This window comes from Girardinichthys multiradiatus, chromosome 5 (genome assembly GCF_021462225.1).
Source record: "Girardinichthys multiradiatus isolate DD_20200921_A chromosome 5, DD_fGirMul_XY1, whole genome shotgun sequence".
Taxonomy (NCBI): Eukaryota; Metazoa; Chordata; class Actinopteri; order Cyprinodontiformes; family Goodeidae; genus Girardinichthys; species Girardinichthys multiradiatus.
The window spans coordinates 35,247,408-35,264,542 of record NC_061798.1 but is presented as its reverse complement, the minus strand read 5'-3'; the positions used below and the strand labels follow the sequence as shown (position 1 = coordinate 35,264,542).

Below are 17,135 nucleotides of genomic sequence, written 5' to 3'. Positions count from 1 at the left end.
GCACCTCAGTGGGAAGTCTGTGGGAAGGAAAAAGTGTGGCAGAAAACGCTGCACAACGAGAAGAGGTGACCGGACCCTGAGGAAGATTCTGGAGAAGGGCCGATTCCAGACCTTGGGGGACCTGCGGAAGCAGTGGACTGAGTCTGGAGTAGAAACATCCAGAGCCACCGTGCACAGGCGTGTGCAGGAAATGGGCTACAAGTGCCGCATTCCCCAGGTCAAGCCACTTTTGAACCAGAAACAGCGGCAGAAGCGCCTGACCTGGGCTACAAAGAAGCAGCACTGGACTGTTGCTCAGTGGTCCAAAGTACTTTTTTCGGATGAAAGCAAATTCTGCATGTCATTCAGAAATCAAGGTGCCAGAGTCTGGAGGAAGACTGGGGAGAAGGAAATACCAAAATGCCAGAAGTCCAGTGTCAAGTACCCACAGTCAGTGATGGTCTGGGGTGCCGTGTCAGCTGCTGGTGTTGGTCCACTGTGTTTTATCAAGGGCAGGGTCAATGCAGCTAGCTATCAGGAGATTTTGGAGCACTTCATGCTTCCATCTGCTGAAAAGCTTTATGGAGATGAAGATTTCATTTTTCAGCACGACCTGGCACCTGCTCACAGTGCCAAAACCACTGGTAAATGGTTTACTGACCATGGTATCACTGTGCTCAAGTGGCCTGCCAACTCTCCTGACCTGAACCCCATAGAGAATCTGTGGGATATTGTGAAGAGAACGTTGAGAGACTCAAGACCCAACACTCTGGATGAGCTAAAGGCCGCTATCGAAGCATCCTGGGCCTCCATAAGACCTCAGCAGTGCCACAGGCTGATTGCCTCCATGCCACGCCGCATTGAAGCAGTCATTTCTGCAAAAGGATTCCCGACCGAGTGCATAACTGTACATGATTATTTGAAGGTTAACGATTTTTGTATTAAAAACACTTTTCTTTTATTGGTCGGATGAAATATGCTAATTTTGTGAGATAGGAATTTTGGGTTTTCATGAGCTGTATGCCAAAATCATCCGTATTAAGACAATAAAAGACCTGAAATATTTCAGTTAGTGTGCAATGAATCTAAAATATATGAATGTTAAATTTCCATCATGACATTATGGAAAATAATGAACTTTATCACAATATGCTAATATTTTGAGATGGACCTGTATATATATATGTTTGACTCATCTATTCGAAATCATATTACTAAAGATGTGGATTTGATTGAAAAGCTAATTCATTAATCTCTTTCAACACGCAACCACAGAAAAAAGACAGAGCTGATCCACAAAGCTATTAACTTATCACAGCGGGAAACAGTGCTACCAAGGTGTTGGTAGCGCTGTTTCCCGCTGGCCCCACTGTATCCCAGATGGCCCGTGTCTGACCAATTAACTTTGGTCTATGAAGTCGTTAACCGGTCCGAAAGGAGAAAACCTTGGTATTGGAGCTAGTAAACAGTGGCATTGCCTTGCAGCCAGTGTGACAGCTGTGACAGCTCTTCCTGTCCTCTTCTGACCTTGAGGATGTCATGCACTGTTAATGAGCCAGTGTCTGCAAATGAACAATATGGCCATTGTGTAGGGGAGGGCTTTATTAGCTTCGATCTCAACATTCTCCATCTGTAAGAAGTGAAGCAGACAGGAAGTTTGAAAGCTTTATAGGCGTGTAATCCACTAAAGCTTTCAGTAAGTGTCAGATTTTGCTGCCTTCAGTTCTTTTGTTTTAGAACGAGGCTGATAATCTTAAACACATTTACAAAATAATTGATTTATTTAAACACAATCTAATAGAAAGAGTCTCTGTCTATTAAATGAAAATGTAATAATGGAGACTGTAACGTATATACATACTGGTATATAATGTATTTATTACCTGTATGTGTTATTTATCAGTTTGTCTAGTTTAAAATGTATTAATTTGGTTAAAAGGATTTACATTAGTAACAAAATTTAATGTGATAAAGTAATAGTAGCTACACAAATGTTTATATTAAAACAGAGACCCTATGTGTAATTCAAATGCATCTAAATGTTTCCTTGAACATTCATTAAGGTTAGAAAAACATAGCAGAAAAACAGCCTGCTTTATTTAATAGCGTAGTTTTAGCAGTTTAAAAAAAAACACAGTCTCCCTGTTTTTTCTGACTCGGGTGGTGCTTACGTTGTTTTTGTATGCTGTGCAACTTTACAGCATCCAAACACCCCTATTACTAACTACTAATAACTCTAATTACTTCCACATTTTAGGCCACTTTGGTCTTTGAAAACTTTGGAAGCAAGCATATTATCCACCAGGTTATTTTGGATCTGTAGCGGAGACAGAGCAAACCAATAAATTGTGCCAAAAACAACTGACGAAAGCGGTACACACACCTACAGCAGGTCTGCACAGTATTAGCACAGTATTAGGAAAATGTGCAATTGCTATATTATTGATACATTTTGCAAAGATATCTATTGCAACTAAGTCACATTTTTGTCACTATTTGTTTTTTATTTCCTGTCATCACCATGTCCCCATAACTCAGACTTTTAGCATCTCTGTCACTAAAATCTTTGCCAGGTGTGGGTGTTGGAGACAGGGAAAGTCAATCCAAATAACCAAATACATTATAGACATGCAGAGCATAAATGCATGGGCCTTGTAATTTAACAGAGCTTAAAAATTTTGAATCCAAGCAGTCCTTACTGCTTTTGATTTTACACGTATTGATATTATGATGATCATGATAATCATGATTCAAAATATTGTGAGTTCCTTTACAGACTGCATCCAGGGCCTTTTCCTCAAACATAACAGTTTGAAGAAATCTGCAGCTTTTGTAAAAGTTTTGAAACAATGACAAAAAAGAAAAATCCCAGAAAGGTTGTTCGCACAAATATTGTTTTTGGCAGAATATTATATCATTAAAAACTTCAAGTGGTCATGTCACCTCAATTTCCGAGGGTAACGTTGATTGCTGTTAAAATAAACTAATATTATCATTATTAGTGTTTAATGTTTTGAGATTTTCTAAAAATAATGCTTTGAGTTTATTGTAATTTCATACTTGCCGCAAAGTATTCTGAAATCTTTGCGGCAAGATTTCAGCACAACAATCAGTTAATTGTCTTCTACCTTCTCCACTAAAAGCAGACCTAAGGTTTTACTTATTTTATCTTTTGAAATATATTCTCAATAACACTAGAGCACACTTGCAATGCTTTAACACAAGATGAAGTCACATTTAGCTGTTATCAGGTCTTGTTTGTACGGCTCTTACGTTTATCTGCATGGTTGATCTCAGCTGCGACTCTCATTGAGATGCTGTTTTTAAAAGATCCAAAATGTTTTGGTGAACAAACAAATACTGTGAATGATGGCTTTATAATAATTTAATAAAACATTTTCCTGAGTTTAGGCCTACTTTGGATCTCAAGTCAACTGATAACATGATAAGTCTTCAGACTTCTCTCTAAAGAAATGCAAGAAAACAATTCAGGGCTTTGGTAAACTAGCATCATAGTGATGTAGGCGTCAATCATTTAAAGCCTATCAGAAAGTCAGCTAGGGTGGAGACTATTACTTCCAGCTTTGCAACCAGACAGATGTGTTAACAGATAGCGCACAGCAAGGTAAACCCTCTGTGAATTGCATTGGCAACTTGCCCTTCCCCCCCACCCTCCGATAAGCACTCAGCAGCTTAGTGAAAGGCCAACATGGGTGATTTATATGCTAAAAATAGCCAGCTTGTCATGCCTATCGGCACACGTCTGGATAAATTGTCATTCCATATTGTTGTCTTCTAAGTCTTTCCCACAATACTCACCACAGAATATCATTTTATCCCAAGACTAGTATAAATGTTTTAGTCTCTGTTAGTGTCTGTGGCTCAGATAACACATATTTTCAAGTCCAATAAGAATATTCTCTATATAAATGTGTACAGTTAAAATCAAAGAGTTTACATTTGTTTACAGGGTTGGTAACGTAGAGAATGGGTTCCTCTGTAATGGCACATAGTATCTGGGATATCCATCATGAAAGGATGTTTTTTGCGCAAATGCAATATTAAATAATTGTCCATTAACAGAGACACCACACACAAGGTTGAGGAAAACTAAGAAGAAAAGAGAAAGCGATGTCATGTTTTTCTCTAACTACAGATTTGGGTAATTGGTGATTTAAAACTGATTATATGCATCAGTGTGTCTGCATGGATGTTAGTGTTGTGAGTCCCTATATGGGGTGCTAATTGGCTTTGGATATATGTTTATCAAATAGAAGACTAATTCTTTATGCTAAGCTAAAAGATGTGAAGGCAAGTTACCTAACAAGTCAAAAGCCATATTTCAATCTTCCAGTCTTCTAGGGAGGATCATATATCATGGCAGCTGTGCAGTAGTTGCTGTTTTTTTCAACAACTGTTTCATTTAACTGCAGGACACAGACCTCTGGTTCTTAAATTCAATAACAGGAGCATGTATACCTTTTAGCAGTAATTTGGAATCAGGATCAGTTTAGTTAAATATAAAGGGGCTTTTTAATGTAATCTTATTTAGGAGTCAATAAATTAGTTTTTTTTTCTTTTGTTGATTGTAACAATATTTACCCCCTAGCATAAAGTTAGTTTTCTGACTAAAAGATAAACCAAAGGTTTCTTCATAATTGATACAGAAAATTTGAATTTGCCATGTTCCTAAAGTTTGCACTCCTTACTCAAGTAGCAGCTCTCTGCACCATTTGAACATGAAGTACATCGAGCTTGGCAATGATTGAACTATTAGATCACATGAAAAGCATGACAATGTAAATCGATAGCCTAGTCCTTTGGAAACTGGTAGAACCATATTTGTGAACACAAAGATGTATATAATGCCATAAGACTGGGTTGCGTCCATTCTGCCTTCTGTGTTTTATATTAATTATCTCATTTGAGTTTTAAATGGAGACAGCAGTGGAATGAAATTGTGGATGGTCAAATGGTTTCCTATATTTCTAAACGGGGTGCTTGATTTCTCAAAATCATTGTTGAAGCACCGTATTGCACTGGACAAAGGCTTTGATGCTACTCATTTAGCTGTTTCAGCAGTGTGCTGTTGAGAGTTGCTACAAAAAGCTCAGGTAAAAATAGTTATTGCATTTTTTTTAAGATTTTGCAAGGCACTCAAGAACAGATCAACCTCAAGACAGGATGACTCAGAATGTGGTGAAAGGAGGAGCTTCCTGCCACCTCCAATTCAAATGTAACCCTCCCAGTGAGGATTGATGGGTAAAAGAGAGAGGAAAGCATTTAGTGAAGTATTAAGCAGCACAAGGAGAAAGTCATTTAGTGTTGGTCAATAATCATATGATGTTGGTTGTTGTATTTCCACCCCCTGTAATGAGCGTAGCAATTTATTTTCCAGTCCCATATGAAAGAGATGGGCTGTAGAGATAGATGAATAAAAAAAAGACACAGATAAGTGTCTTACTTCTCTTTCTGCCCCCTCTTTTCTCTGGCTGCACATTTCACACCAGGTGGTTCTGTTTCTCTGCAGTTGAAGCAGACTGGCTGAGGTGTTCATGACTATTAGGCCCTTGGTGTCCACAATCAATTAATGTTTAACAATAAAATTAAGGAAAGCCTGTGGGCAGAAAGATCAACAAAGTGGAAAACAATATTTTTAAACAATTGTTTTCATTGTCAGAGCATTCCTTTTTGCTGTTTAATTTTAGCAGTGATCATTTTTAAGCATGTCTTGTTTTATTTGGCTACCTAATACTGACACTCACATTGTGCTGGAGTTTATAAACTGTGATGCCCCTGTCATACTGTTGCATGTGTACCTTGAATTCCTATGGCATGTGCAATTATTCAGCTGAATAACATATAATCTTTTATAATCTGAGACTTTAGTGTCTCATTTTATCTCCAACTAAGCCAGACTCCTACTTCGTTTTTGGACATGCTGAAAAATTCTACCAAGTTAACAAAAGATACATAAATTAATTCATGTAAATATATGTAAATACTACACAAATGTCGTAGCAATGACACAATTATATAACATCATTTCATACTACCCCATGGAGACACTCTCTGTGCTCTCTCTCACTTTAGCATACTAAATGCTTGGAATGGCAACACCACAGGGCATACTAATATTTTGTTTGATTAATTCAGCTAGAAGCATTTTGAATACTTGGAAGTACTCATAAACGAGACATGTTGTCTTGGTGGTTGGCAAAATTCAAGTTTGGACCCACAGGCCTTAAACTGGATGTTTTAATACACAAACACCTGTGGCATGATAAAAGGTTTAACACCAGCTGAAATATTCACTCTTGTGTTATCCAGATTATTTAAAACTGTGACTAATGGCTTAAAGTACATGTAGCGACCATTCGGTTCCATTTCATTTTGTTCGCTTCTGGGTTCAGGCAGATCCAGGTTCCTACGTGCTTACAAACAATGTCCAGACTGGGAAATAAGTTGCGGGGTGCTCCCATTTATTGAACAGCTTTCAAATAGATGATAATCTCTCTTTCAGTTTGTAACCCACGTGCAAACACACACCACCCAAACCAACTAAAATAAACAGATGAAACTATAACCCAACGCCAAGAACTATAAATGGCTCTGACAGTAGATCAAACTTAATTTTAATCAGTTTGTCAACATTAAAGGTTTTGAAATTTATGTGAATTAATTACAATTTTATTTGGAATTGTTTTCTATTTTTTTCTATTTCATTTTATCATAATAACTCTTAAGGACTCACGACCTTATGCTCAACTACCTTTTCTCCACGACGCTCTTTAGGGAAACCCTGCACACCTTGATCCTGCCAAGCTGTTCATTAACAGGAGCTGTATGGTGCACTGCATCTAATTAGGCTGGCCTGGAGAGCCTGGCTAATTAACCAGCACCATTGTGTCGAGGTCCTGGGCTTCTGGTTCTGTTTCATCATTATCTTCTGGTTGAATTGAATCTTTTGATCAGATTTTGTGCTGTGTCCTTTATCTTTTATTTGTGTTTAACACTGTATTCACATCTTTCTTCTAATACTAGACTAAAAATATAAAGAAATTCTTAGAATTTTGTTCCCAATATTTAAAAGTTCTGAATGAAAACTGATCTCTATGAAGTCATTGACCCTCATCATAGAGCTGTCTGTCCTATCTGATTTGTCATTTTTTTTCTGTCAGATAGATACTTGGACAGATGTTCACAGTATATACTATATTAATAAGAGCTTTTTTGTTGACTAAATGGGATGTTTCCTGGAATACCTCAATAAAATCGTAAAACAATCTGTAATATTCGCTATTATCTAATTTTCATTAAAAAATACTCAAGTTTTTTTATGTGAATATTGGAAGAGCCTGTCTTTTTCCTGCCGACCAAACAGTATCCTCCCTTCTATATCATTCAGTCAGCATGTAACATCCCTTTGAAGCACCATATTGACATGTTAAATCTGCCTCATTCTCGTTTTTGGTCTTCTTCAGTTGTTGGTCTAAGAGAACCTTTTATTCAATTTTTAATTCCCTCATAGAACCTGGAGAGGCTAAGCGCTTACACAAAGGGTGTATTCATGGAAGAACTAGTGTCTATAGTGACTGTCAAGAACACTCATCTACATGTCTTCATGTGACATTTTCTTTACAGTGTGAATCATTGAAGAGAACCTTGCAAAAATCTTTGAGAGCTGCCGGTATAGTCCTGTCAGACTTGATTGCAAAAGGGTGCTTCAACTTCTCAGAAACATATAGCTATGACATCATCCCTTTTGACCAATTTGTTTAAAGTCAAAAACTGTTGTTGCCGATTTCTTAGAGAAGCTCTGAGAAATAGGCAACAAGTATGTGCAATGTATAGAAGCTATACTTGCACATGCAAATTTATTCTTGTTGGCTCCTTAAAACAAACCGTAAGTTGCATTACTCTAGTTATGTTCATTAATTGGTCACACTGTTGTGGGCCAACCCTGGCTGTTATAGATGATTTATTTTTATATGGAAAGCTTGGTGGCATTAGTGCCCTAACTTTGAGGAGAAACATATCCCACAGGAAGGCGTCATTGTTTACCTAAGTGCAACAGGAAATGTCACATCAATAACCTGATAATAACTAAATATAATCTGAAACCAAGCCATGCAGATGCTCTGTCTACAATGATGAAGATTCATTCTCCTCAGCACGATGATGCAGGAGCTGTATGGTGCACTGCATCTAATTAGATTAGACTGGCTGATATTACAGGGGAGTCTGACCTATTTTGTGATTTATTCAACTAATAATCACTTGATCACTTAGGAGAACAAATAGACTATGTATAAAACATTTAGCTGGCTCAAATGTTCACAAAACAATACCCAAATGAGTTTTGCACAAATAGTTCTAGCTATACAGCAACTTAAACAAACACGATGAAATTGAAAGGTAAACAAAACGGTACAGAAAGCACCTTTCTTTTTACAGCAACCCCCTTTGTCCGATATCATTAAAAAAACTAGACACACTCACCTTTCTAACAAAGCATAGTTTCACCAAACATTTTTCACCAATCATCGCGATATACCTGTACTATACAGAATAGGGTTGCATCGTAAGCAACACACATATTTTATAGACATGACATAATGTGATATTTAATAAAATCTGCTTCATTTCTTCATGTGCAGACCTAGGTAAAAAGCACTTTTTGCTACGATATGTGGTTAGATAAGAAACAGTGTGCAGACTGCTTCGATCAGGCTACAGTTCGAAAGAATTTAGTGCAATGTTAGTGTAGTTTAAAGGTGGAACTCCAAACAAAAAAGGAAGAGTTGTGACTTGTAATGCTTTTAAAAGCAATTAACTTAGGAACTAACCGGAATGCCAGATATGTTTAGTCACCAAAAGCCCCAAGACTGATCTATGCCCACACATTTAAGGATGCAGTTTGCATATTGGTTATTATTCCATGCAATTAGGTATAAAAATGTAAACTTTTTTGAAAATGTTATTTTCTAATAATGACTTTATGCTAACAAATCATTAAAGTATACATTTTAGTTTTATGCCAAATATTTTCAAGTTGTTAAATAAAGTTTGTGTCTAGCCATTATCATGTTAAAAGAGGACGACCGTCGTCTCAGGGAAGATATGTATTCATATTCTCCTATACAGCCTGAAATTGGTTAATGATTGCTCTCTTTCTGCTAAGAAGGTAATATTGCACCCATTAATGTAGAAAAGTGGATGTATAACATCCTGGTACTTAACATAGAATCTATGTTAGCATTTAGTTTATTTATGTTTTATGATCAAATACCATCATTTCAGCTGCCTTTGCAGGGATACTTGTGTGAAGCACCTCTTTAGGTACAAGTATAGTTGACCAGCGATCATTTTGGCTTTATGTTGTCACAGTTTTCCATCATCCACGAACCCTTAAACCATCTTTCACCCTTTAAATGCTCATTTGGCATTTGTCAAAAATGTATGGTTTATCTGCAGCCCAGCATTGTTCTTAGCTGCAATAACTTATTCATCCCAGATAGGAGGACACAAAGGTTATAGAGGAGGGGACAAGGGGATAATCCTTCAGGATCAGCTGTCTGTGGCTTCATGAGAGTCTCTCCTGCTGTTTGATTTTTTCTACCATTCTCATCAGGTTGCAAACCTCTCTCTGTTTGTGCCTGAAGTGATACAACTCCTGTTGGCTGACAGTTAAGTGTACACAATTGAGTAATTCTTGTGTTTTAGCCATTATAGCATAGATAATTAAGAAGTTTGCATTTATAAATAAATGTACAATTTGACCTATTACAAGGACTCTTTTGACACATGGGGAAAAATGCTTCCTGACTGAATGTTTTGCAAATACAAAAAAGCGAAAAAAGAAAGGAAAAGAAAACTCAGAATAGCAAGGCTAAAATGTTATAACAACACATCTGTCAGATCAAACCTGAGAGTATTTACAAGAGTTAACTGGAAGGTGGAAAAACAATGCATTCCTCCTTGTCTTGTAGAGGTGTGAAGCTACAGGGGTGATTTGAAAACATAGTGCTTAAAGACACACACTGCATGTGTGGAAATGTTTTTAGTCCCAAGTTTAATGGATAGTTGTCAACAGCTTCTCAACCCTGAGCTTTGGATTTCTGCTGCTCCTCCAGAGTCCATTCAGGTGGATGGATTTGTCTTAGTAGAATGGTTGTGCATCTGTGATCTGTTGCTGATAGGATATTTATCTAGATACACTGCCAACAATCTGACTATTTTTAGATATGTTGACAAAGATGATACAACATGAGTAACTTCTTTGTCACACTGCAGGTTAATTCAGGGGTTTTAGGGTGAACAAAGTGCAATTCAATGCGACAAGACAAAAGAAATTATAATATACAACTGAGTATAACTATTTAATTAGCACAATGAAATAACAACCTTTTATAAATTAATCTAGCCTAACATTTATACTCTTTAATAAAACCTGACTGCTAATTGGCCATAATAAGAATTATTGTAGAGGGAAGTAAAGCTGGAGTGCTGGTGAACCGGTACATTAGCTACAATTTTACTGCCTCTTCCATCTTTGACTCGTTTTATTGTTGTATTTAAAATGCGTCTTATCCACGATATGCTTCCTTTTACATCTATAGTCTTCACCTTTTTGTCTAACAAAGAATATTTGTTAAAAAGAGGAATAACCCCAAAAATCAACTAATTGGGTAGATCATGTTTCTAAATAAAATCATAGAGTGACTAAATGGATCAAATTTTTATCAATGCCAGAATGTGAAAACAATGCATTTAGATAAAAAAACAAACGGCATGTGTTTACTGCTGCTCTGCTCATGCACTCGCATTTTACGCGAATAAATGACTTTTGAAACCAATTGCTTGCACTGAAGTTTATTTTGAGGTATAAGAATAAATAGGACTGCCACACGTTTCAGATTTTCATGTGTAAAAAAAAAAAATTTGAAAACCATGGATTGTTTCCTTTTTACTTATGTACATCTTTGTGTTGATCTGCAACTTGAAATCCCAATAAATAGTTTGCGGTTGTAGTCTGACATAATGGGGGAAACGTTTAAGGGGTGTGAATATCTTTGCAAGGATTATGATATATGTATGACTGCCATTTAGGAAAATGGGGTCAAGCTTTTGCAAACAAAGCAGTCAAAATTAGTTATATCTAAAGCTATACCTTATGGGACATAGTGAGCCTTTGTGTCATATTGGGCCCTTTTAGTCTATGCACTGATGGTTTTATGTTTAAATCAGTTTTACATTGAAAATGAATACAGTATACGGCAATTATACTCTGTTTTAGCAATGATAGAATTACTGGCATTGTTCTCCAAATACTTTTTACTAGAAAAGCTGCTAACCTTTAAAGAGATTTACAGCGCACCATAAATTGAGTGTGAGTGAGGTAGCAGTTAAAAAGGAGTCAGCTGTCATTATTCTCCTTAATCAAGAGTTCTTCATAAACCACAGGTCCAGAGAGTGAAAGGAATTACTATATGAATGTGAAAATGAGCGACACTGTGTAAAGTGAGTAATGCTGCAGCTACATCTAAAATAATTTTTACTCTACCTAGCACCCGACACTTTATAGTAGTTGCATTAATGTGCTCCATACACATCTTTCTGTGTGTTTTCTGCTTTCTGTTTGCAGTGTTTTCTTTTACAGCTCAGCAGACAAACATAAAAGAGGGAGGATACTGTTTGTTCTAGATGTCCTATAAAAACTACGAGCTCTTTTTAACTAATATTTACCTAAGGATGGCTTTGCAGCCGTTGTTTGAACTGACACAGTTTTTATTGAATTCTAAATATCATGACTGTAAAATTAAACGGACACAATTTGTGGTTTTTACCATTTCGTTACACCTTAACAAACCTAAATTGTTAACCTAGGTGCTAAATAGTGATTAGTCCACATTTTGGTTTTAATGTTGTTCATTTTAGTTTTTTCACAGCATGCCAATGCATAATGTCGCTATTATAATCTGGGTTTATTCAAACTTTGACATTTTTTCTGCAATAAGTCAAATATTTCCCCTCTGGCTAATCTGCAATTTATATCTGCTTGTTTTTATTGGATTTAAATATTTCTCTGTGTTTATTTGAATAACTAAATCATCCACATTGACAATAGGTGCTGGCATAGTGAATGACAAATAAGGTGTGATTAAGACTTTTGGTTCATTTATTTTATGAACTTTCAACAAAGTATGTTGTTGTGGTATGACATTTCATATTCTTTTACTTTACCTGCACTACACTGATAATCAGACATTTTTAACCTCAGAATGAACAAATTTTATTACTTTCAGCAGTACCTCCTTTTTTTCTGTGGCTCATATTTTTATTAGTCACATAAAACCTGGTTTGACATGATTATTTTGACATGTTTTTTTTTTGTGATATACAGTATCTTACAAAATTGAATACACGTCACGTTTTGACATTTTTGTAAATATTTTAAAATATATCTTTTCATGGGACAACACTGGGGATATGACACTTTGATACAATGTTCAGTAGTCAATGTACAGCTTGTAAAACAATGTAAAATTGCTGTTCCCTCAAAATAATTCATCACACGTTGATTAATGTCTAAACCACTGGCCAAAAAAGGGAGGACACCTCTAAGTTAAATATGTCCAAATTGTACCCAGAGATATTGATATTTTGTGTGGCCACCATAATTCCCAGCACTGCCTTAGAGTTAACTAGAGCTTCACAGGTTGCCATTGGAATCCTCCTCCAGTCCTCCATGACGACATCACGGAGCTGGTAGATGTTAGAGACCATACGCTCCTCCACCTTCCATTTAAGGATTCCCCACAGATGCTCAATAGGGTTTAGGTCTGGAGTTATGCTTGGTCAGTCTACCAATTTTACTCAGTTTCTTTAGCAAGGCAGTGGTTGTCTTGGAGGTGTGTTTAGGATTTTTATTATGTTGTAAAACTGCCCTGCAGCCAGGTTTCTGACGGGAGAGGATCCTGCTCTGTTTCAGCATGTCAGAGTACATGTTGTCACTCATGGTTCCCTTAGTGAACTGTAGTTCCCCACAGCCAGCACCACTCAAGCATCCCCAAATCATGACACTTCCATCACCATACTTGAGTGTAGTTAGGCATACTTGTCTTTGTACTTCTCACCTGGTTGCCGCAATACACGCTTGACACCATCTGAACCAAATGAGTTTATCTTGGTCCTATCAGTGTGAAGCAACATTTTTTTTTTTTCAGATCCTCATAGTTCTTTGCTATGAGGTACCATATTGAACTTCCAGTGACCAGTATGAGATAGTGTGAGAGTAATAACACCAAATTTAAAACTCCTGATCCCAATGCATACCTGAGACCTTTTAGCACTAACGAGTCACATGACACCAGAGAGGGAAAATGGCTAATTGGGCCCAATGTGGACATATTTACTGAGGGGTGTACTCACTTTTGTTGACAGCGGTTTAGAGGTTAATGGCTGTGTGTTGAGTTATTTTGATAGGCCAGCAAATTTACGCTGCTATACAAGCTGTACAGTGACTACTTTACATTTTATCAAAGTGTCATACTTTCAGTGAAATACTGTAACTGTGTGGCCTATTTGTTTGCAGTAACACCGAGTATCTGATGTCAGATAATGATCCTGTCTTTGTAATGTTTGCCTAAATGCCATTAGAGCTGGTTTAACATTCTTTGGAAATCTGGGTAATAAAACATATCTGGCATTCATCTTTGTCACCAATTTCATGCATTTGTAGGCTTTCAGATCACTAATCTTTTTTATGAACGACCTTTGACCTATGTTGCCATTATACTGCATTCTTTAGAATCAGTTTTTCATTTTGATTTGGGTTTGTTTTTGTTTTTTGATTGCTGCACAACTCTTCAACTGATATTGAGTAATATTGTACAGCTCTTAAATAATGGGAAACACTGCCTAAAGTATTAGGACTAACAAAAACATGGAAAACACATATCACACATACAAGAGAGAAAACAGCCGCTAAACATGAATGTAAAAATCAGCTTAAAAATCTGAAGCCAAAACATAGATTTAATTAAAGTTGCAGAAAAACTAAATCTACACAACACCCTGTAAATGCCAAAACTCAGACCAAGTGGTAAACACCATGACGGCCCCTGTTGGAAGGTCATACAGCTGAGATTAAGCAGTTTTGTCTAATTAAAAATTAAGAAATAGCCTAACATTTAGTGTTTAGCAAAATATTTATGACCTGTGATCTTAAAAATTCACTCACTTTCCAAGCTTTGATGTATTTCATTCAGATTTTATGGGATAGACCAGCACAAAGTAGAACATAATTGTGAACTGAAAAAAAAAAAAAACTTAATGGTTTTCAGGACTTTGTCTGAATAACAGTCTATAAACTGTGGAGTGGATTGTATTCACCCCCTATACCTCTAGTACCCCTAATTAAAATCCAGTGGAACTAAGTAGAACTGAATTCTCTTGGTAAATTATTTGATAAATACAGTTGTTCTGTGAAGTTCCTCCAAAATTTATTTGACATTAATGAACAAACAGTATCGCAAAGACAATGAAACACACCAGAGAGCACCAGGATAAAGTTGTGGAAAAGTCTGAAGTGTGGTTAGTTTGTTACACAATATCCCAATCTTTAAACATCTCACAGAGCACTGTTCATCTATCATTTGAAAAAAGAAAGAGTATAGCACGACTGAAAGTTACCAAGACAGGGCTGTCAGTTTTGTTGATAGACAGAGTAAGGAGAACATTGATCACCAAACCAGCCAAGAGACCCATGGTAACTATGGAGAAGCTGCATAGGTACAAAGCTTGGGTGGGGACAATTTATTAACAGAACAGCTATTACTTGTGCATTCTACACTGCTGAATTAAAGCCTTAAGAAGTCCTACTTGCAGTTTAGAAAAAGCCATGTACTTGACACAAAAACCATGGAGAAGAACGGGTTTTGGTCATATCAGACCAAAATTAGACTGGCCTACGCACAAAAAAGCTGTGTGGAGGAAACAACTGAAACTGCACATAATCCTGAACATACAATTCCTAAGGTGATGGTGGTTGCACCATCATGCTGTGTGAATGATTTTTGTTTTTTTTTAGCAAAGACATGTATAAGATTAACAGTTGATGGGAAGATGTATGTGGCTAAGTATGTGGAAGTCTAGGAAGAAACCCTGTGTAGAGACTGCTAAAAGTGTACGTTTTAGCAAAGTTTAGATTTGATTTGGTTTTTGAAAACCATGTATCTTTTACTATGTGCTACATTGACGTTTGTGAATGTAATGTGCCAAAATGTGAAAAAGCTCAAAGGATATGAATACTTCTGGAAGGCACTGTACTAGATTCCAGTACAAGGTTTATTTTTGTGGTATGTACACTCTGTATATATTTGTTGTATGCACACACTGTCTGTTAAACTATAGTATTTTTCAAACCTTGACTGATAAAATATTTATGTGAAACGTCTGGAGGAGTTAACTGAAGGCAAATGATGAATGAAAAGCTTTGATGGCTTTGATGACTCTGTATACACACAGACCATTTACAAAGCCATGAAAAGGACAAAAAAACACTGCATGAGACATTCACCTCAGTTTTCTAGCATTATAACTAAAATTACTTATGATGGTAATAACTGAGAAAAGTATTATTTTGTTTTTGGGCAGATGGTATTCATTGCGTTAGTTCTGGAAAGTCTTCACTGGCTATAGTCATCCTAAAAAGAAAAACATGCGTTTCTTTCCTAAGGATAGTTTATAAATTATTAATGTTGTTGGAAATGTGAGCTGAATTGAAATTGCTTTTTGGTGCTTTTCAATATAAGCCCTCAGTTGCAGATTCCTCACCTGCTGATGTGTTCAAGAAGGACGGGGAGGAAACACGTCAACAGTAATTTTCTACAAGGCTGTTACAGATTGATTGACTTCCACTTCAAGTCAGTTTGCAATCACACACAGAGTCATTCGTTTGATGCAGGTTGTTGGTTTTGACTTCAGTCTTTCCATCAGTAAATTGCGTGACCGTGCAATTAGGAGTTGCTTCCAAACGGTTTGGGGCCTACTTTTCAGGAAGAGTACCTAAAATATTGTACTTTAGCTTTATTGTACAAAAAAAAAAGTTTTATTTCAAGAGAAGAAAAAAATTATCTTTGAATGGATTTCCTTTGATGAATCTGATCAATGTGACGGAATATTAACCTTTTTTAACAATGTTTTTTTCTCTTTTTTTTTCCTGTAGGATCCCAGAACAAAGCACAAGTTCAAGATCCACACCTATGGGAGCCCCATCTTCTGTGATCACTGCGGCTCTCTGCTCTATGGTCTCATCCACCAGGGCATGAAGTGTGACTGTGAGTAAAGAGATTATAAACTCTGTAAACAGTTGGTGCTATCAGTATGTTTTATGCCAGTGTATGTTGTGTATGAAGTCCATCAGTATGGGATAAAATAAACCGATGGCTTAATGAGGAAAGAACATTGAAATCTCTCAAGAAATCTGCAGTTACAGCCGTTCTATCAGGAGGAATGGGACAGAACTCCAGCAAACTGTTGTGAAAAGCTTATGGACAGATATCCAGAAAAACATTTGGCCCAAGTCATACAGTTTAAAGGGCAATTCTACCACTAAATGTGTGTAATCATCTGAATTTAAAGATTTGTTGGTGAGGCTGAATGACTGAGCCTACTGTTTCTCTGCATGATGAGATTGTCATTTTGTCACAGCACACGTGAAGTCCTTTAGAGCAACAAATCACTGAACAAGGGAAAAACTGAATTCTGAATAACTATTATTCATATGATTAACTAATATTTTGAATAGCTAAATGTCATTTAAGAGGGAGTATGCAAACTCTGGTCTAATTTATGACTTTATGACACCTCTACTATACACAGTGAAATATCTTCTGAGCACATTTTAAGACCTTGCAAAAACTCCGCAAAAAGTTTCTTCTCTTAAATTAAATCCTCTTGAAATTCACTTAAAAATGTGTTCTTGAGACTGCTGTACAAGATCAAGGCTTCTCTGTCTTTATTAATATCACCTCTAAACTGCCCTCCCTCCAATCTTGTGTTATTGGGTTTGTTATACCAAGCTCCTAAACATTATGGGCCTGATCTTCAGAGATCTGTGCTAGTTTGCGTGTACTATAAATAAATTGCAC

General features: G+C 36.6%; 1 protein-coding gene across 3 annotated transcripts in view; it reads left to right on the top strand.

The window, feature by feature from the left end:
• Positions 1-17,135, top strand: part of LOC124867838 (protein kinase C alpha type) — a 196,970-nt gene that overhangs the window by 91,996 nt on the left and 87,839 nt on the right. For all 3 annotated transcript variants that reach the window (XM_047364478.1, XM_047364480.1, XM_047364479.1), the window contains exon 4: positions 16,211-16,322. In XM_047364478.1, the coding sequence (XP_047220434.1) occupies positions 16,211-16,322 (112 nt within the window). The remainder of the gene's footprint in view (positions 1-16,210; positions 16,323-17,135) is intronic.